This window comes from Nipponia nippon, unplaced genomic scaffold (genome assembly GCF_047370975.1).
Source record: "Nipponia nippon isolate SJK-2023a ecotype South Korea unplaced genomic scaffold, ASM4737097v1 scaffold_2, whole genome shotgun sequence".
NCBI classification, from domain to species: domain Eukaryota; kingdom Metazoa; phylum Chordata; class Aves; order Pelecaniformes; family Threskiornithidae; genus Nipponia; species Nipponia nippon.
In genome coordinates, this window is record NW_028262336.1 from 74,066,846 (window position 1) to 74,089,235 (window position 22,390).

Here is a 22,390-nt window from a genome sequence, read left to right on the forward strand (position 1 = left end):
ACCAGCTGATACAACCAAGAGCCATGCACTCGCAGTGATCCCTAACAGGTTTTCACGCTCCGCGGGGTCAGGCAGCACACCGAAATGCACGGCTCCAACTCATGCCCAGCAGCATGGAGCTGCAATCGAAGACGTCGTTGTCCCGCTATCGGATCTCCCTCTGCCTGCAGCAGGGTTGGCGGGAAGAAATCTCTACTTCCACCTCTGCTGCTTCAGGCCACAGTCTGGCTTCTTGGTATAATCCCATCTTTACCAGCAATTTAACCCAATACACTCAACTAGAAAACGCAAGATGGGAGGCCCAGGTGCATGCTCCCTTCTGCCAGCTGGGAAGAGGGTGATGACGGGCAGCGGGACAGAGCAGCACCGCTTCAGCCACCAGAGCCGGGCTGGAGTGAGCTGGCCCCTGGGAGCAGATGCCCTCCCACACTAGGACAAAAACACGCCTGCTTGCTTTGACTACATTTTTTACATGATTTTGGACTTCTCTCCACTGAGCAATGATGCTGGTTGTCAGTAAGTTATCCACAGAGATCCCTCAGGATTTCTCTTCATGGTATTATTAGCTTAGGCTGTGACTCCAGTTTCGATTTGCGGGCAATAACCATTCCTGCACAAAAGTCTCCAGCTTGAATAGCTGGCACCTCTGTCGTGCATGCCCTACACTGCCAGGGAGAGCAATGTTGTCTTTGGGCAGCAAGGACAGGCGCATCGCCCCGTCGGCCAGGATGATGCAGCAGCGGCAGCACCTCTCGCACTGCAAACCCACCACCCTGCCAGCCCAGGGGTGGCTGAGCCCTCCTGCCTGCCTCCAGCCTCCCAGCCACAGCCCCAAGTCTTTACAACAGTTAAAAATTGTATTTAAAAATTTTCTACAGTCTTGCTTATTTTTCGTTAAAGCTGATTATTGCCCATTTGCTGCAGACGCTAGCCTGCCTGTTTAAAAAAAAAAAAAATTATCCCATTGGCAGGCAACCAATATACAAGAACATCTACAAAGAAGCTGTTACAGTTTATCGTGCAGTAATCCGTGGATTAAGGTCATTAATAGCACTCGATGACATACTGCCATGACTCCAAAGGTGCAGTCTTAGCTTGCAGGATATACAGAACGTAACCCCCTCACAAACATTTCTCCCGAGTTACTTTCTTCTAAATCTTCAAAAGAAGAGAAGAAACAAGAAAATCCAGAAGAAAGATTACTAGCACAATTATCTTGCATTGCACCAAAAAAAATGTTATAATGAAAATAAATTAACATTTTCAAATAACACTGAATTTTCTTCTCATTCACACTGATGTTTTGACAGTAAGAGAGTTCTTGGTGAGTAACCGAAATTTTGATCTACAGAGCTAAATTTAAAAAGCAAGCCAAGACATTCTCCCATGCCCAAAAGACAAAGCCACAACTAAAACTTTCAAAACAAAATCTGAAATGCTCAATTTTGTCCTTTAATTATTTATATGAAATAAGCTTTTTCCTTCTGTTGACATGAGAACACAAATGTATCATCACAGAAAAACACTCTGTACTCCCCAAATCCCACAGGGTCATTAATCTTCTTTTATGCAGTACACAAAGTATTTTCACAGAACTTTTAAAATAGTTTTCTAAAGCATGCCTGATGCCATTAGGAAGTCAGAAGTTGTTGATGGCCTAACAACATAATTGCTAAATAATCTCCAAAGCAGAGAATCCCTTCACTCTGTTCTAAACTTACACTGCTTTCTGGACTATCCATACATGCAATTATCAATGTTATTAATTTATCTGAGAGTCCCCAATACCAAGGGTAAACAACCTGTTGCGTCAAAATTGAAGTAATGGATAGACTGTTCTTACTTCTGTTGATTTAAACAAAAGAATCTGCACTCTTTCCATATGATTTGTTTCATTAGGACTCTGGTAATGTAGTGTGCCACCGTGTATTTTCATTTGCCATGAAACAATCATAATTCATAAAATGTACTCGGGAGAATACAATTGTCCCACCAGCTGTAAGCAATCCTGTATCCCACAGTCATATGCAATTTTTGTAAACAACATATTGACAGAGGAAAAGACAATCCTTAGAAAGAAATTTTTTCAAAGCTTCAATAAATAAAAGTTATGACAAATAACATGTGTATTAATATACATCTTACCAAGAACAAATCACTTTCTAATTAACCTGGTCTAGTTGTAACTCATCATTTCACATTTTACTTTCAGTACAATGTAGTAGCATTTTCACTACACATGAAAGTTTTTTTTCTTACCTTTAAGGAATCAAAGCAGGCAATAACTCTTCCGTTTTCAACCTGGCAACTTTTAGGGGGGTGTGCAAATTTGCATTCTTCATCAGAGCGTGAACAAGTTCCCCTCTGAAATTGCCTGCACACTTCTAATGTTAGCCATTTTGTATCTCTTACGGGAGCAACATTCAAAGCCATGATGAAAAGCTGATTTCAAATTTGTAAATTGCTGTCAAGTGAATGATGCCAAAGAAATTTCCAAAATCAATGATGAAGGGAAGGGAGAGGAAAAGAAAAAAAAAACACAACAAAAAAATAACAACCAGAAAAAAATAATTTCAATTCCAATTGAAAAGAAAGTTAAAAAAAAAAGTGGGGGATGACTAACGATGTCCAGCGCACACAAAGCAGAATAAACAGAGAAAGTTTATCAGCAAGCAGTCACTCATCAATCATTAAGTCCCGCTTGTAGACTTTTGGCTGGGGAAAACCCTGCTCAGTCGCATTTCTGTCTGTAAAACACGTGGTTGATTGTATGACGGATGCACCAGTTTTAAGCCAAGGTCTTTCAATGCAATGGCACTCCTTGACAGAATAGTAGTTCTCTGACAGTTGCTTGCTGGTATTGATGACACAAGAAAAGCAATGCAGTCATTTGTTCATGTCCCAGGAATAATAATTATTATTCTTCCTCTTTTTCTGCTTTCAGTTTCCCATCAACTAATTGGCAAATGGAGACAGCTGAGGTATCTTCTGCCAGGTGTAAGGTGAAGGCAATGTCTGGCTGGCAAATACGGGATTTTGAGAACACGGGCGTAGCAGTCCTCGCTCATAAAAGTGACTTGACAAAGGCACTTTTTAAGTCACTGACCTGACAAAACAAATACAGTATCAGTTCACGTGCAACTCATTCAAATCAACATTGTGAAACCTATCAACCCGTTTTATCAGCTATTATAAACATACTTCCAATGCTCCCTTGTATTTCTTTTTTCCAAACAAAATCAGCCTCCTTCGTGAAGTTACGCGCAACAAGGGAATAACCAGTTGAAACATGTATTGCACTAATATTCTAGGCAGCAATCCAAAAGTTGGGAATGATTTAAATAGATGAATGTGGCAGACACAATAATTAGGCATGCTGGTTGTGAAACAATTCAATCTAATGTGCTTAGTCTCCAAAACAACATACAAGAACCCATTTCCATTAATTTATCATTTGGCCCTTTAGACTGTGTCACTACATTATAAGCTGTTACTTCTTATTTGTTCTTCCTTAGAAACGAGGACAGTAGTATCCTGTTCTGACTTTTTGTCTCTCCCTCTGTTTCTCAAGGGGGGGGGGAACAACAACAACAACCACCAAAAATTGACATTCCAAAATTACAGGGAAAAAAAAAAAAAAAACACCTTCCATACCCAGAAAACAGAGTTACGTTTCCCAGTTAAGCTAAAGGCTGCTTCATAAAGGCTTCACGAAAGGGCTCACCGCTATGTCATCATCCTCTAATGAGTTCTTTCTTATATGAAGCAGTCTTTATCTAAGTTTTCCTTTGATTAAACTAGCATTCATGTACCTTTACAAATACATGGTTCAGCATCAAAATCTAAGACTGAAATATGGAACTTAAGCTATTTGGGGACTATAAAATACCTAGGATATTTATCTATATTTCTAGATAGATAGATAGATAGATATTTATCTATATTTCATAGATAAACAGATCTGAAAATCAAAGGGTTAGATATTACAAATATTTTTTAATAAATTACTATATTTTATATGCAGACAGTGAAACCACGGACTTGATGTTTCCTCCTATTCAGCTTCAAAGGAACACAACTTTCACTTTGCAGGTAACAGCCAGAAACAGTTGATGGATTATTTTTGTGCAAGAATAAAGAAAGGGGGAAGGACTGGAATAAGTGAGGTTTTAAAATGCATCAATAAAAATAGCTCTAAAAACACTGTCAGCTTTCCCATGCCAGAATAATTACCATTTTGTGCTTGGATTCATCTGATTTTAATTGAAGTCAGTATTGTTAGTAATGCAAGTAAGAATTACTCACACACAGTTTCAGGAACAGATCCCAGTTCTGACTTCCAGGTCTTCACATCAAAAGGCTTTTCTATTACTTAATAACGCTACCAGAAAGGGTTTTACTATGTGACTGATATTTACACCAACATTTGCTACTGCTAGCACGAATAAAGGTAATCCAGTGCTAATTGCTCAAAAAATTCAGTTTCAAGTCCAACGTGCAATAAGATGGGTCTGGATGATACTTAGCTAGCTTTACCCGGTCATCAAGAATAATAAGTTGCAAGAGAATTAGTACATTTTAAAATAATTCTACACAATAGAGGCATAGTACAGTACATGAATTAAATATTCCTCAAATAAATATTCCATTGATGTTGTCCCACAGCATCAATGAAGAGTGAGGTTAAGCTGAAAACATACAAAGAGGTGAGAAAATACTCATAACTGATGAAAAGGAAAGAGGGGGGGAAGACAAGGAGAGCCTCTCCACAAGAGCTTGTTGAGCTGATCGCTTGTTGGGCTGATGATTTAGCTGGCTAAATGTAAAAGAGGAAATATTCTCCCTAGAGCCACCCATTCCAACTCAGAAATGTCAGTAACTGTTTTCAGTAATAGATGTAGGAGACAGACGGAAATTTTGGGAAAAGGATAAATGTTATGCCACACACTGCTGAAAGTCACAAGTAGTAATACTCTGCTGGGCTGCATGCTACTAAAATTGACAAAGTCGTTTCTCAAGTAGTAGGTGTTAAGACTGAAGAAAACCAGACATTGCACATGGCGGCGAAGCAAACAGCACGCGTTATATAAACGGCAGTAGCCATGGTTTTAAAAAAAGCGCACAACGGAATCACATACCAGATTTCTGAGAATGCAGCAAGAATTAATACCAAAAAAGCAATTGAGGTGTAGAGGGTAGAAGAGGAGCGAAACACAGCATCAGCCTGTTTTCTATCTTCTTACTACATGAACATTTTCTAATGAAAGGGAAGAAAAGCTCATCTCAAAATCCACATCTTGTCAAAAATAACGACACTATCTGATTTCTCAAGAGTCATTGAGTGTTTCAGCAGTTTCTACTGATGCAGGCTTAGGAGAGACAGAGCTGAGACCTTTCCGAAGGAGGCCATGCCTTCAGCAGGAGGCAGGTGCAAACACGGTGGAGACAGAAGAATTTGGAGTGCTTCATCCCTGCCACTTACATGGCCTATGTGTTCATGACCACATCCTAGGCAGCTGCCATACCTCCTCTGCCCATCACCTGCACCAGAAGGGTGAAGGAAGAGATGCCACCTGGAAAAACTGAACATGAGAGGGGAGAAATACAAGGAGAAGGGAGAGGAAAGACAAACTGGGGAAAAAAAAAATATGGAAGGAACCAAGGAAAGTAGAGTTCAAGTATGAGGAAAGAGCTCAAGAGAAGGAAAAAATGGGAGTGGAAGGTAGGAAAGTGAAATGGCTGGTTGTGAAAGAGGAAGGAAGGGAGAGATTTCATGGGAAATGAGGCAAAAATAAGATGGGTGTGGAAGAAAGATGGAGGGAGGATATGAACACTAGGGGAGAGAAGGGCAAGAAGGAATTTTAGAAGGAAAGCAGAAGAGACTATGGTTACAGGAGAAAATCCATCAGTTTGGGTAAACAGAGGGAAGTAAATGAGGGAAAAGAAACATGGGATTTACAGAAGAAAATACAATACTACTCCTCAATAAAATGCCTTCCAGACCACAGGCCATTACTAACATCACAGCCCACCCTGACCTTATGTGTTGCAAAACCCACCCATATGGAGAACACCAGGGCCTCCAGCAAATGCAAACTCTGTTCTTCTTTCCATTACTTCTAACTTCTATTTGTGTCCCAACATATCAAAGTTAGCTGTCCTGCCAAAACCAACGGGATCTCACCAGCCTAGAGCCCTCAGCACCAACGGGGTCCCTCATCCAGGCAGAAGGTTTGCTTTTTCATTTGCTTGGGGGTTTGTTTAGTTGTTTTGTTGTTATTGTCATTAATGATTCCAACTTAAGCCTACACTCCCTACTGTAGCTAAACAAACTACCAAAACTTACACATTGACAACTGAGATGCAAAATGTTCTTACTGAAAATGAAGAAAGCACTCAACAGAATAAGTATAAAAGAACTAATTTTGTTTGGTTTTTTTACAACTATTGCTGTTTATTTTCAGTCTCTCACACACTTGGATCAATGGAATTGATCCAGAATACACATCTACAAATGCAGTTTTTCATATGCTAAGTGAAATAAATTCATGGACATGTATTTGTAGAAACTATTTAGCTTTAGACCCCTCTTTTCAGATAAGCATCAATTCCCTTTTGCGGAAAGCTAGCAAGGCATGGAGGAGTAGGAGGCTTTTGCCAATCTCAGGTTCTCCTGAGAGAGCAGGAAAGAGCCTGTGTTAGGCTTCAGATCTTCTTTCTGTTCTAAACCACAAAATCATTTCTCCTTTTCCAAGTAAGCAAAAAAAAAACCAAAAAAAGCCCCACCAAACTTGCCAGTAAAAAAAAAAAAAAATATCCTTTTAATTATTGAACAAGGCAAAGCGCACACACACTAGGAGGCCCCAGAAAAGGTTCTTGTTCTGAGGAACGACAGGCAGCCAGCATCTTTAGGAGCTGCAAGCAAGCACCCTGCCGTATTACAAACCAGCTGGATCTCTCAGCTAGAAAATAGGAGCTCTTGCTATATACAAAATATGGGCTGCTCTGGTACACTAGTTTTACTTATCAGACAGATTATGTGGCAAGGGATTATGTACTATCTGTCTAGTGGGGAAGCTGAGACTTCCTGGACTGAAGCATGAATACTTCAGTAGATAACGTGTAGTAATGAGCGAAGATTTCCTCTTCCAAAAGTCAACTCCGCAGGTGATGACGTCCAGTAAAGGGGCAGAGTTCTCTACATGGTCTCAACACAGATCTCAGGTAGAACCACTAGGTTAACTCGAAAGGCATTAAAGCAGTTTTTCACTTTACTCTTACAGAATTAAGCACTCTCTATTATTCATCACATTAAAATCTTCAGTAAGAGATGTCAAGACTGGGGCTCAATTTGTTGTTCCTACTGTCAAAGTTTATCATCGTGATCCATATCTTTCTTCTACATATACACCAGAAAGTCAAGAATTAAAAAGTTCACCTCAGGACCTACCTACAGTCACCAAAATTGACCTGCTGGATACTCTAATGCCAAGAGAATGTCTTGAGAACTTAGTTTTCAAACCCAGCACGCATACACTGCAACTCTTCAGAGAGAGACTGTTAGCTTAGCCAAACGTGGGAATGCTTTCAAGAGGACCAAAGTCATATCTCTAATCCCAGGGAAATGGTACTGCCCAGTTTTAAGCCTTTGACCCAAAGCAGGTAGCTGCTACAACTTTTATACACTTACATGTCAACACAAATTCATGTTGTTCACTTCCAGAAAATCATGTCCATAGTCTTAAATTCACTTCAGGAATCTTTTAACAAAGAAAAAAAACCCAATGACCCTGCAGGAGACACTAGGCACAAAGAATTTCAGGTTGAAATTTCAAGCTCTGGCTGGAAGTTGTAAGCAGCAGAAAACAGGCTCTCTACCCTTAGACATGGTTAACTGTAAGCAGTCGCCAGCTTCACACTCCACAATACAAGTTCACGAACCAGCAACATCTTAACCACATATTACCTTAACTCAGATTCTCATGACATTCCTATTTGTCCAGGAGAAACTAATCTATAAGAAATAATACCCTCAGTTTAGCCACTCCCTTCAGCCTGGACTTACTAGTTTTGAGTCAGTGACTTTGCCTGCCCCAGGTAATGTGGGACAAAATACAACCATTCCCAGATGTCCCAGGACATCCCATGACATCCAAACACAAGGATGAAGCAACATGCCCCACCCTACAGATGCATCTTCAGACTACTGACAAGCATTGTGTTCCTTCAAAAAGCCGCTGCTCCTTCAGCAGCTGACCACATTTGCAAAGGAAACTTGCTTTGCATTTCACTACGTTTATAGCCAAAACCTAGTGGAAAGACTCCCTGTACGAGTCTAATATGTAGGGATCCTTCTATAACCAGGTCAAGTTAAGTATCTTGAACATTCACCATGGAAATACAGCTATTGAAAGACTGACAACTACTGAATCCTAACCCTTAAGGCTAGGAAAAGGCATCCAAATCCCACCTCTTGTTTGCAGCTGCACAGCGGACTCCACTTTCAAAGCTCTCAGGACACAGCCACGCATTTAGGAGATACTGGCAGGTGCTTTAGCCCAAAAGATGGTGGGACTTTGCTTCAGTTTTTCAACTAAACCTCACTGTTGCGTTCTTTTAAATGTAACATTTTTCCCCATTATTCGTGCTTTAAATAGCATTCAGGACCTCCAAACTGAAGAGAAGCTGCACGCCAAAGGACCACTGCGACCTCACGAGCGCACTCCAGCACCACTTTCAATTCCAGCTACCTGCCATTGCCTTAATTCCCCCGTGCTGTTTTCTTGCCCTCCCTCAGACTCCCTGCCGAGGGGAGCAAGGCTGCAGCTTAATCCTAGGCTACAGCTGGATCCGTTATGATCTGCCTCCTCAGGTGCAGAATAAAGCCACCACAGCAGCCTAAAGCACGCTGCGTCACGCGTGCTGGCCAACTCAACCGAGACATGCCCACCTGCCCGTGCCCCACATCTGATGGGAGTAAAGAGCAGAGCAGGCGTAACGGGGCACGACAGCACCGGCTGCGGCCCCGCTCCCTCCCTTGCGCCCCACCTGCGGCAGGTCTGGCTCCGCGGTGCAGGCTCCTGTAATTATGACGCTGTATCCCACCGGACATGCTCCCTGTCCCTGGAAAGCAAGGCTGACTCTTAGTCATTGCACGCTAATTTAAGCCTCACCGTGCAAAATCCTCCGCTAACCAATACAGAGAGGATCGTATGTCAAAAGATCCTAACGTGAATGAAAAAAAAAAAAAAAAAGTCATTTTACAGATAAATAATATGACAGTTGGTACGCTTGTTAATTACATTTAAATAAATTACATTCTGAAAGAGAGAACATGCAAGAGATCTTCATGTAGCGGATGGGCTTTTCTCACTCCACCAGCCCACCACATTAGGAAACAGGATCAGAAAATGATGCGATAGCAGAGAGGTATCATTCATCACTGACTACTATGCCAGCTTCGTATTCTTCTCTTGAACCAATTTCTAACATCTCATTCATACTTGTGATATGTAGACTAATATTAGAGTATCTAGTAAGACTGGACAATATATCAGTACAGTTTAGTAATGTCTTTGCGCAGTTCAGTAAAATTACAGCATTAAAACCAGAATCAGGCATCTGGCTCTTTTCCAAACTGTTGTGCAGTCACAAAAATAATATTCCCTATATTCAAGAAACAAGAGAAAACAAGACAGACTTCCATGAAACATCATCCATTCTTTGATGGCAAATAAGAATGGAAACCCTTCCGCCACCATAACATTTTTAAGAAAAAACATTCAATTACAGCAGAAAGTGACAAATGCATTTTCTTCCATAAATTTCAAATGAAACTTGTGCACATTTGTTTACTCATTTTGAGGGTTTTTTCCACTTTGTTAAGATGTTAAGCAGTTTCCATTTTGCATTGAGCAAACCAGTATTGCTTAAATGAGGAAGAAGTCAGAACTGCCCTATCAGAGAAGCAGCCCACTAGTTTGACCTAGTGGCCAGAAGCCAAAAATACTAAAATTCTAATCCCTGGTCCTGTATTAATACGACCTGAACTCTGCTGAAGTCAAAAGTATCCTGACTTACAAAAGAACCATTATTTATTTTATTTGCTTGACTTGGAGATAACTATTGCAACATCTTCCTTTGCCTGTTATACAACCAGAGATGAACGCTTGTCAGTTGTAATTCAGATGGACACGTTACCCAGAGTTGATGCTAACTATTTTAGTTAAGCCAACAGAAGTCCAGGGACAGGTCAGAAAATGCCGGTCTGTCTTATTTAAACTGAGCATGACCTCCAAGTATCAGTTTTGCTAAATGAGCCATATTCTCCTTGTCAAGATCACCAATGTGCCAGATTCAGGCTTTTTAGTATGTCCCACACTATTTACAGTATGTCAACGAGCTTCCTATTAAAACCTGCCGGTTGACTTTGAAGCTGGCTTTAGAATATCATAACACTAATGTCCTTTGTCCCCGGGGAAGCAGGTGAGGAGGAAGGGGTACCGCCAACTGCGAAACAAGAGGCACAGCCCGGGACCTTTTCAGCGATCCACTGTACTTCTTTGCTAATGGACCATGAAATATTTCTCCTGAACTTTAAGTCAGTAGACGACTGGAGCCCACAAGAGTATTTTCTAACATCAAAGTGCTTTGAAGCCATGCTGATAAGACTAATGCTCATTATGCTTCAGTTAAAATGCAATTGCAAAAAACAGTTTTTCTTCTTCTAGCAAACTTTTTTTTTTTTTTTGGCAATGACTTTCATCCACTGAACCTTCTCCTCCTCTCTTGGTCTGTGCCTTCTCTCACAGTCTGTAATTTAAACATTTCTTGTTTCTAAGTCCAAAGAAACCTGATTTTATCCTCTAGCAGTATGAATTTCATACACAAAATTCTGCTCCCACCTTGACAAGAGGACGAAAGCAATTTCTGTTTCTGTGCCTCTGTGAGCAGAGTTAATCATCCCCGGCAGCAATGACGTTATCACTTGGCCTCTTGTGGACACAAATGTTTTGCTTTTGGCAGAGTGCACCACGTAACAGCTATTAATCAAACCCAATTCCCCAGGGAAAGGTACCCCAGTGCATTAGGAGCTTCTACTCACACCCAGTTGCAGACGTGCATTGTTTTTTGGTTTTTGGTTTTTTTTAGGACTGTAAAAATATTTATAGAAAAGTGTGCTTAAGTACTGTGAAATTTTTATAGACTGGCATAGAGGGAGCATGTGATCAAATGACTGTTCTCACCTGCCAAAGGACCGATAACATGCTGTTACACAGGAGCGCAATTTAAAAGAGCTCAGGCTGTTGACAATTTTCTATTTTCTCTACTCCAATTTCACACTAAGCCCAGAAGGCAGAACTCTTAGCGAGGTATTTGTTTATGTGACAAACAGCATCCCTTTACACTGAAAGACAAGGATAGGTCTGAATAAACCAAGGACTCCATGTAAATTAAGATATGTTGAACTCGCAAGCTGAAAATATGTTTAAGACTGCCAATAGCATTATTAATAATATACTCCCACAAATTACCCAGCTCAGGGAAGTTGCATGGCACATCCAAACAAAGCTCCAGAGGCGAGGGCAGCAAGAGCACTACCTAATGCTATTAACTCCGACCGCCTCTTAAGTGCTAAACCCATTCTGCTGAACAGATTCCCTGCACAAAATCCAAGCAGCATCACTGTTCTGAAATAAAATACCTGCATTTCTGTGCTGTTTTCTCCATCTGCATTTTACCTGAGACCAAGATACCGAAGTACACAAGGATGACTTTAGCAGGTCAGCCAAAAAGTCCATCTCGCCCAATGTCCAGTCTCCAACTGCAGCCAATATCAGTTGTCTACATAAGAGTGCCAAACCAGGGCAGGCAGAGCGTGATAATTTCCATGAATCTTCTCCCAGCAACCCGTAACTGATGTCTGTATTTAATAGGTCTCACTGGATTTTTCTTCCATGGCTTTGCCCACTCCCTTTTTGAACGCTGCTCTGTCAGAAGCGTCTTTCATCATCACGTGTGTAGGAAGTAGGATACCAAGAGGGACCCTGACTGGTTTTCACAATTGTTGACAAAAGCTTGGACTCTCAGGAGAGGAGCATGGATATGGAAGGAAACCATTCAGGACTTTGGAGATTTACAAAAATCTGAAAACAGCAAATGGAGCTGGGAAGCAAGATGACTGATTACAAAACCCCTTAAGTAAATCTGTGTTGTTACTGTCTTTTTATTACCCCTGAATGGGTTGAACTAGAAGAGAGAACGTGCCTTTTCCTTCCAGTCAAAGTGGAGCTTGGAGAATAGCTCTTTTAAAACCTACCAGAAGGGGAAGAAGCACCAAGATCCCTTCTTCTGCACCCCAAGCTGCATCGCCTAGGAGCGTTCCCAGAAGCAACGCTTTCTGAGCGATCCAACGGAGCAGGAGGAACACCCGAGAGCGTGCTCAAAGGAACCCCAGCGAGGCACTCCGATCGTGTTCTGCCAGACCCAGAGCATTTCACAACCATCTCAAACGCATTTTGGAAACAGCAATTCATCACAGTGGGAAAGTGCCTCCAATAGGGAAAAGAAAAAACCTCAATAGTGTCTTTACTTCTCAGAGGGTTGCCCAAGCAAGCCTTCATCAGCATCCATTTTATCACAAGGATTCAATTCCCCTTTCTCTCTCTATTAGTAGTATGCATGTAACATGCAACTACAGTTTTATTTACTTCCAAAATTAAAGAAATCCTCATGAAGCAGAACATATGCAAGTGCTTTACTTCTTACGTATCTCACGGGACATACTGCAAAGCCAGATTAAGCGTCTATGTCAGAATACTTTATATCTTACAGCAGTTAAAAAGACAGACCAGTAACCTAACTTTAAAGTCACCTATGGAATAGCAGATTGTTATCAAGTACCTTCAAAGGCAATCTTATATAATTTTTTTAATAATGTTTTTACGCTAACATTCACACAGCAATATTTTATATGCCAGAAGCTGAAATCTTCCACTAAAAGCCATGTTTCAAAGACCCTTCCCAGTCAAGGGGAAACCAGTAATGCGTTTTTTTTGGCACAGCCCTGGAGAAGAAAAAAAAAAAAAAGTGGTATTCACTAGGTTATTGGTCTCTGCTGAAGGTCGGTTGCCTTTTTGTGTTTTGAACAGAAAGATTGCTTCCTGTCTGATTATCTTGGGTCCTCCAAGGCGAATAAAGAAAATATCTAATCAAGCTCAATGTGAAGATGACAGTAAAAGACTTTCCTTTCAAAATTCACGCCATTTATTTGTACACACAAACACACACTCACAAAAAAAAACCCCCCAACAAACAGCAAAACCAAACAAACACTTAAAACCTCAGACGCTACCTGTGTTGTGTTTGAGAATACATAAAAATGGAAATTTGTTCTCCCTGGAATAAAATAAATTTGCATTTAGTGAACCACTATTCTGTTGTCAAATAGGTATCATGAGTTCAGAAAGAGAATGCTATTCCTCCAAAATTGTTTTTGCAACTGGTGGTAGAGAAACAAAGAAGAGCTTTTCCCAGAGTACTTGCAAGTTCTGGTGAATTTCTGTTCTCCTGAAATCTTGAAAACCCCTATTTAATCCTGAGGCAAATAATGGAGTTACAACTGGAAGGAGCGCACAGTAACTGTCTGCGGATACTGCCTAGCAGAGCAAACACTTTTTTTTTTCTGACCTCTAGGACGATGAATTTTGGGTTTGGTGTGCACTACTGCTACTGACCTTCCTTTTCGCTTGAGCGCCGATTAAGCAGCACTGACCCAATAAAAATGGGTCATATCGATCTGTTGTTTTAATTTGTGCAACACGTCTGCCTTGGTCCAAAAAGTTCACCACCCATTGCCACTTGAAGAAAGTTACTTTTTAACCCAGTTTCATTTTAGAAAATAGACTTTTTTTTTTTTTTTTAATAAGTAACAGGAGACAAAGTACTTCGAACAACGGACAGAGAGGATGCACAGGAACAAACTCAGAAAGTTTATTAGTCTACAGTAAGGACATCGGATGAGTTCATACTCATTTTTCTGCCATGTGCATAGTTCAGTTGTCTGCAACAGTAAAAGTGGATATAAACTACATTCAGATTTCTGGAATGAAAGAAAAAAACCTGCTAGTTTCTTGTAAAAGCAACTTTAATGTACAGACTCTTCCTTTTCATTTCTGTTAGCTTAAAAGTTGAAAAGGGAACGGATTCAGGCAGCAATACTGACTGGTTAGGCAGTGTTAGTCCAGTACTCCTAGGTCCCAGATCCAGGCATGTCCCTGTCTTAAATAAAAAAAATTTCCTCAATATTTAAATGACAATCCCTCTCTATTTTCACTCAGCTATTTAATACGGAAAGAGAAGAATAGGAAAAAGTCCTTCCTACTCTCATTACGTCTTGCTGAAAACTGTACTCAGACTGAAAGATGAAAATATTGGGGGGGAGAAGTAGAAGTATTTTAGCAATACTGAAACAATTCCACTTCAACACTGTATTTTCATATGGTTGAATCATTTTATCATAACTTAAATATTATCATGGATAAGCACACATTTATTCACGAATACATAGTAAATTGTGTTTCAATAGGAAAGTTGAAAAAGAGTTCTTTCATCCTTTGACACGAAGAATTGCAATATTTTTTTCAGTGAAAACTGAGTACATTTCCCAGAAATGTTTTGACAGAGCACTTTTCCAGGCCTTTTTCTACTATCTCTGCTTACCTGTAACTGCAGAGATTTCTCCCTCCTGCTGGGGACAGCAGTACTGTTAAACACAGCCTGGTCTTTACCAGTGCTCCCAAATGGATGGATATGCTCATGACATGGAGTACAAGCAAACTGGATTTTGGCAAGAGAGAGTTTTCTGCTCACATTGCAGTGGAAAATTTGGACTGGTTAAAATAAGTCTCAACAGTTTTGTCCTTTTCAAAGGTTTAATTCGTTTGTTGTACTCCAAGCTTAGTCCCAAATGGGTATTGAAAGCCACATTTCATTTTGCACTGTACGATTTGTATTGCCTTGCACAACTTCTGTGTTAAACTGTAATTCAAAAACTTCCTTTAACCCTGCATAAATCTCAACTTGATAGACAGCACTGTTTTTGAAAGATAACGTCAAATTTTCTGTGTTACAAAGTCAATAAATAGCACAAAAAATATTTTGGATTTGGTCAAATAAACATCAATAACAATATTCAGAGATAAAAAATTGCCCATTTATAAACATAAGAAGTGGACTGCTGCTGTTATGCTTACACATATTTCTATTCCAAAAAACAGCTTTGCAAAAATGACTTAACAGTGTTGAACATTCTGTGTTGAATGTGCCTCATTTTAATGCAATATTTGCTTAGCTTGCGAATTAGAGATTTTATATCTTCTAACCTCTAGCCTATGTACACACACTGGCGCCTGACGCTTGATAGAACTTCTTTCCATTTCATAGAGTATTTCCAGGACAAAGCAGGTGAGACAAAAATCAAACCAGACCAGAAGAAAACCCCAGACAAATTAAGCAACTCTTTCTCAGTCAAAATTATGCCCTCCAGCAATCCTCTGCAACTTTATGGGCTGCAAAGTATACATTACCATTATTTGGCTTTCACAGAGATACCCACTTTATTACAATGCATAGACTCCAGAAATCTTGAAAACCTACTTGAAAGGCCCTTCTCCACGTTTATCCCTCTCCCCATCATCTGAAATAGTAGTAACCATGGTACCACTTTACAGTAACTGAACAGAACTGCCTGTCCGCTACCAAAAAAAAGCACTATTATACTCTGAAAAGAAAGAAAAGGGAGAGACTAAAAAGATACAGTGGCATTCTACTTCTATGCTTTTAGGAACAAAGTTCACTCAATTTAGATATTAAGAAGGTGTTTTGTTTTGTTTTAATTTAATTATTATGGTTCTGTAAAGTTGGATGGAAACCCACAATTTCAGGTTCCAGATTTTTTCTGGCTTCATTATGGCCAAACATTCACCAGATGAGGAAGGTCCGCCAGGAAAATCCTGCTGATGCACAAGGCGCAATGCAATCTAAATTTCATAACTGCAGCACTGGAGTCAACACAGGCAGACAAATAAAGTTTAGCATTTTTAAATCAGAAAAGTAGACACTTGCCCACTGTTTCTAAAGTCCTATTTCAGGGCAATCATTTTGACCTTGCAGTGAAGCACTTCAAAAGATGAACACCATCACATTTACCTTTCCCCTAAGTGAAGTTTGCTAACATTTTGGTGTTTGGAGGCCAAGAGGGTTGAGATACAGGTGGTTATCTTTACCAAAGCAGACCATTGCTACTAAGTCCGTTTTAATTTGATTTCTAAGAAAAAAAACCCACATCTATACTGATTCGTACAACACGAATCCTCAAGTTAAAGGACCCACTACACAATCCTACCATGGCACCTCTCACCCATTTCACTGGAAGCCTGAAAACATCAAGTGCATTTCATAAAGCCTTATCACCTACAAGTACGTTTACAAGGAACTGTCAATTTTTATTGAAGAGTACAATTCTGACAACTGTAGAGAAGAGCTATAAAATACAAATCCTAAAAGCTCAAAATTAAGCAAAATAAAAGCAAATTAAACATCTCACTTTTGTAAGCTGATGATTTTTGTGGGACCTAGTTCTCATGATGACGTGACTCTTATGGATATTAAAAGAAATTTAATTTAAAAGGGTAGCTAAAAGTGCTAAGCATTTGCAGATGGCATAAAGACTGAAGTCAGAGCAGAAGTTCAGGGTCAACAAATTCTACAAAAGCCCCCAAACCCAACAAACTCACATGGTTAAATATCATGCTTTTACTTCTAATAATCTGCTGCAATTTTCATAATGAAGTTTACCCACAGAGTTGTCCTCCTCTGCTTTGCAACATAACCATAAACAAGAAAAGATAGTTTGCAGTTAACATAAAATTTTTGCAAAGTCATACCTGAAGCCAACTGTGAAGAGTTACAAAAGGATCTCATTATCATGAGTACACTGGGTGATAAAATGACGTAAGAGTGTAACATAAAGATAGGCAAAATAATGCAGATGAGGGGAAAAAACAAAAATAATAAACAGTACACACAAAACACTAGGTTCAAACAAGACACTCCTACAGAGGAAGGATCTTGTGGACATTACAGGCAATTCAATGAAAACTTCAGCAAAATATTCAGCAGTTGATGGAGTATAAAGCAAGCAGAACATTTGGCAATATCAAAGGAAAACAGAAAGGAATTACGCCACTACATATAGTCATGGAGCACGTAACTCCTGAGTGATAAATCAAGTTAGATGCCCCCCATTTCAAAGAAATTACTGCAGAGCTAGAAAAGAGAGGGAGAACAGCAACGGCACCATCAGTGCTACAGAAAGGCTCACCTATACAAAGAGGCAACGGCAAGGCTTTTGACAATAGAAAGAATATGACATTCATACAGACTGATGATGAGGACCACTAAATTTTGACCAGGAGGCCGGGGACAGTCAGTGAATTACCCGTCAGGAAGCCATACAACAGACATATGTTGTCTTTGCATATAGCAAACAGCTAAAGCGTGAAGTTAAATGGCAGGTGATGTACTGAATGTCAAAAATATGAACAAGTTTAAAATAACTTTTGAACCTGAAAAATCAGATTATTTAAATAGTCATCAGAATCACCAATGGCTACTAAATTCAGTGGTTGAGAAGGAAAGTCCTCCTCAGAAAGTCTCTCACCCCTGGCGATTAATGGCCAGAGTCATGTGCCAGTGAAGGCATGTACTCCTGTCCTCAGCTTACCCTTTTGCCTTCTCCGCCTCAGGACAGCAGCTCCTTACAAGCAGCCTAGTCCTGCAGCCAGGGCTGGCTACGGACCCATAGGGACACACTGATCCTCAAGCCCTTCCATGAGAAACTCAACACTTTCATCTCCTATTTCAAACAAACAGATTTTGGAGATGGCAGACTCGTTCCACCTATCTTCAGGCACTCAAATGTATCACTGGCGACCAAAAACCACAATCTCCTTCATTGTCCTCATGCCAAAGGGGAGACGAGCACCTCCAAAGGACTATTCAGAATGTGAAGGCACAGTTTTATCTCCTGGGGCCACCACGAAGCCACTGACCTAACCAGACAGACACATGCCCACAAGGACCGGCAGATCACACGAGTGACTGTGCCACCTGCTCTGCACTCCAGAGGGATGACTTAGTAACTTAGGAAGGCAAAAAAACCTCGCAGAAACACGTGTTTGTTCTCAGGCCTCACTCCCTTGCCCTTCAGTGGTTGTGTCCTGCTCCTCAAGAGACTTGGGAGAGAAGGGGGAAACAGAAAGAAAGAGGGAAACCAGAAAAAGAGAGGAGGGAGATCCCTCACATCCTACAGAAGTGTCCAACCACTTCCAGCTCCACGGGTGAGGTTCAGGTCCAGGAGATGGATTTAGTTCGAGGTATTGCTCTCCAGCTTCCCCCCTTGAGATGGAGACGTTGTGAATTCTTACCACTTAGGACCTTTTACACCAAGGATTAAGTCACCAGCTTGTCCCCTGTTGGCATTTCCACTTCAAAGAGCTGCTACTGTGGATACCAACGCCTTTGAAAGTGGCCTCACTGCACAAAGTCACGAGGACTAAAAGAGGTCTTAAAAAAAAAAAAAAAAAGCCAAAAAAAAGAGCACTGGCTTTATAAACACATCAGTGCAGCCACTTTCAACGCCTTTCATCCCTTCCCCACTGTGGCAAAGAAAATCTTAGGCTTCACCCCCACCCCCTTAAAATTATGGCAATAAAGCAATCCAGCCCCAAAGTGTGTCCTAGGATTAGCAGAGGGGGACTAAAATACACCAGCGAACTGTAAAAAAAAAAAAAAAAAAAAAAAAAAAAAAAACAAAAAACAACACACGAAGAGAAAAGTTTTTAACCACAAGCGCTAGAGCTCCAGGACAGCGGCGCGCCGTGCTGCCGGCGCATGTTCAGCATGCCAATAAGGACTGCAGCACTGCAATCCCTAGCACCAGCAGCCCACACACCGGCGTCCTCCTCCGCAAAAGCCTCTCACCAGCCGGAGGAGGTGCCCAGGCCCCACCACTTTTGGGCTGCAGGGCAAGGAGATGAAGGTGGGAAAGCCAGTGCTGCTCCCCTCGCAGCAGTAAGAGGCCATAGCTGGGGATGCTGTGCCACGAGTGAACACAGCCGTCAGGGAAATCTTGTACGAGTTATCACAGCCTTTTAAATAAATAAAAGCAAGGCAGTGCTGAAGTCCTGAATCATTAACTGGGCGCAGAGGTACGCTCCCGCCAGCAACGGGCTTCCCCGTCCCACCAGAGGCACAGCCAGAGGTGTTTGCTGACAAACCAGTGCAGCTGTAGGGCTGCAGTATGCATATAGCTGCTGCTAACAGCACCACAGACCACCTGAGAAGGGGGAAGGAGTATCCAAAAAGAGATTAAAATGGGCTAAAACTAAGCTTTGATATCCTACAAAGCAGCCGCTTCCCCCACCTCGATGTCAGGAGGAGACTCCCCCAGAGAGCTGCCAGAGGAGAGCATTAAGGCATAAACCCAACGCGCTGAAACACAGCATTGAAAATCATCCTTCTGAGCGCTTGAAAATAAACAGAAATCTTGCCACTTTGCAATTTAAGGTTAGTTTTAGACTAAGTTCAGTACACTGCCCATAATACCTATGAAGTGCAAAAATCATGCCAGATTCAGGAAACTGGGGGGACAGGGGGGGCGCGGGGGGGCAGGCTGAGCCATTTGGTATACCCGAAACATATACAACAGAGCATTTAAAAAAAAAAAATCCTTAGAAACCCAGGGGGAAAAAAAAAAGTATTCAGCCTGGATAGGAGAGAATGCTAGAGGGTTAAAAAAAAAATTAAAAAAATTCTAGGCCTATCTCTTAAAAGTGATCACACACAACAAAAATACTGAAAAGTTGCATTCAGAATTCACGGGGGGGGGGGGGGGGGGGGGAGGCATTTCTAACCGAGTCCTAGTTTCCTTTCATAAAACTACAGAGGGAAAACATTTCTGTATTTTTCCTTACCTGTATTCTCTAATTCTGCCTATTGTCAGAGGCGCTGTACTCTCTGCAGGAGAGATGATTGTACAGCATATGAACCTCCAGACCGACCTTGTCTCTATTTATGAGTTCAGCAATGTGCGACACCCAGACCTTCCTGAAACACTGTTCATCATCTGCCCAGAAACTGCTAAAAAATTATTGATCTAAAATAGAAAAAAAAAAATAGACTCTGATATGAACCATCTTTTCCTATTTCTTGACCCATTTCTTTACGCAATAACTGTACCACTAAATCCCTCCTACTGTCTTTATTAGCTATTGGTTTTGCATTGCAGAAGTCACAAAAATGAAAAATGGTATTGTTATGAGTGTGTGTGTATGTTACATACGTGCGTATGGATTTGCGGACATACACCTAGGTATAAAAATAGGGCTGGGGGTAGGGGAGGGGGGTGAAGAGAGTGTGAACATGTGTGTTTATCCCTCGTGTTTACAGCTGAGCTCTTCTAACTTGCAAATCACAAACCCACCAGGCCAGACTGACGGCTCCAGGAATCCTACAGGTCTTCTGCAGAAGCGGCAAGCGGCACACTGGCAGTTCTCAACAGCTTTAGTAATCATCAGTAGCACAATGAGTCCCCTACATAATTAGTATTTCTTTGTGCTAGTTATAAGGATTTTGCATTTAATCTCCTGTTGGGTACGCTCCTCAATTTTCACAGTCCCAAAGTTTTCCTTTTTTAGCATGCCCAAAACACTGAACTAAGAACTTTACATCACCAGCATTGTCAGAGGGAGAGCTCGGTGTTTAAACACCTCATTAAGAACAGAATAATTAAAAAAAAAAAAAAAATCGGGGAGATTAAGAAGTTGGCAGACTCTAGAAAGGGGCTGCATGATTTTTTTCTCCTTATGCACCCTCTACCCCAAATAGAGCCAAGAAGTTTGTTTCTAAAAGACTTTGGACTCCGTATATCAATAACCAACAACTGTCACTGCATTTGCTAATAATGTATAAGAAGATTAGTTTAATTAGTCAAGCAGTTAATACTACTGTTATTTGAACTAGTTTTCGACACTGACACCCTCTTGAAATGCATTTCATTTTCCTCAGGCTATAATTTCAGCCTGTTTACAGACCAGTTACATAGCACTGGTTCACACTAGTTAACCATAAAAAATTGTATTAAACATAACACATTGTATTAAACGTAACATATCAAAATGAGCTTCACAATCAAAGGCTGGAAAATGGTTTTAAAAAGAAAATAAATACTAACAAATTCTAAAGCAAGTGATTTTATTCTCTTTTGCTACAATTTTGTAACAGCCGTATTCACAAAAAAGGGAAAAAATCATTGGGGTTTTAAAAAAAAGTGATTCCTCCCTGAAGGAGAAAAAAAATCCTCCAAGTCCGAAATTTCTAGTAACATTAGAAAACAAGGTATCACTAATAGCTATTATGTGAAATTTAAATCTTAGCCATGTGTCTAACTAATGATTTAGAAGATTAAAACTGTATGTGAAATCATTAATGAAGAATTTCATTTGAACACTCTTTTTCTCATCTCTCAGTACTATAAAAATGGAACATTTTACAGAGCTTTTTACAAATAAACACAGTGCCAACTATTCCTGACATACTTGTGAGCAACAGAGAGGAACATTCATTCACAACAGAGAAGAGTTACCAGACCTGAGTGCCTGAAATCCCACATAACATTAAAAGCTATTTTTCTTGCTCAGAAAAACCACATCTGTAGCACACTATTATCTTAGATTTCTATAAAATGTACGCTTACAAATGAAGAACTTGGTTTGACTTTACAAACACTGTACAGTCAAATACTGTACTTCAGGACCTGTAACTCATTAGAAAATCCTACCTTAGGAAAATGAAGAAACTAATTCCAAACAGAGTAATTATTCCTTGAAAACAGACAGACTGTGCACAGTAAGACATCGCTGCACTAATAGCTCTGATGAAATCCACAGAGCAATTAAGCAGAAAAGATAGTACTAAATGAAAAGAGGTACCAGAATCTGCTCCAAAATACTTTTGTTACCAACTATTTACATAACGAATGTAAATACAGAACATTTACTACCACCTCTACCCTCCAAGACAAAAGCCCACTTACCTATCTGTATAGTAGTAGTATATATACACCTTGAGCAGAAAATATTTTTTAAATCCTTTTGTCACTTGATTGTCTGTCAATAGTTTGATACAAACTATTTGATTGAGTGATGAATGCAAATTTTCACTGTGGCAGCCAGGCATAAGGAGGATAATTCTATACGTTGCAATCTCCAAGGTATAAAAAACAGCCACTTAAATTATCTGAAAGTAAGAGACAGTCTCAAAACACAAG

The 22,390-nt window shown here is 40.4% G+C and overlaps 1 protein-coding gene across 10 annotated transcripts in view; it reads right to left on the bottom strand.

Annotated features, from left to right (window-relative positions):
* The window catches only part of MBNL2 (muscleblind like splicing regulator 2), a 111,663-nt gene that overhangs the window by 70,396 nt on the left and 18,877 nt on the right, over positions 1 to 22,390 (bottom strand). For all 10 annotated transcript variants that reach the window (XM_087756722.1, XM_087756725.1, XM_087756724.1 and 7 more), the window contains exon 2: positions 2,260 to 3,106. In XM_087756722.1, the coding sequence (XP_087612848.1) occupies positions 2,260 to 2,433 (174 nt within the window). In that variant the 5' untranslated portion in view covers positions 2,434 to 3,106. The remainder of the gene's footprint in view (positions 1 to 2,259; positions 3,107 to 22,390) is intronic.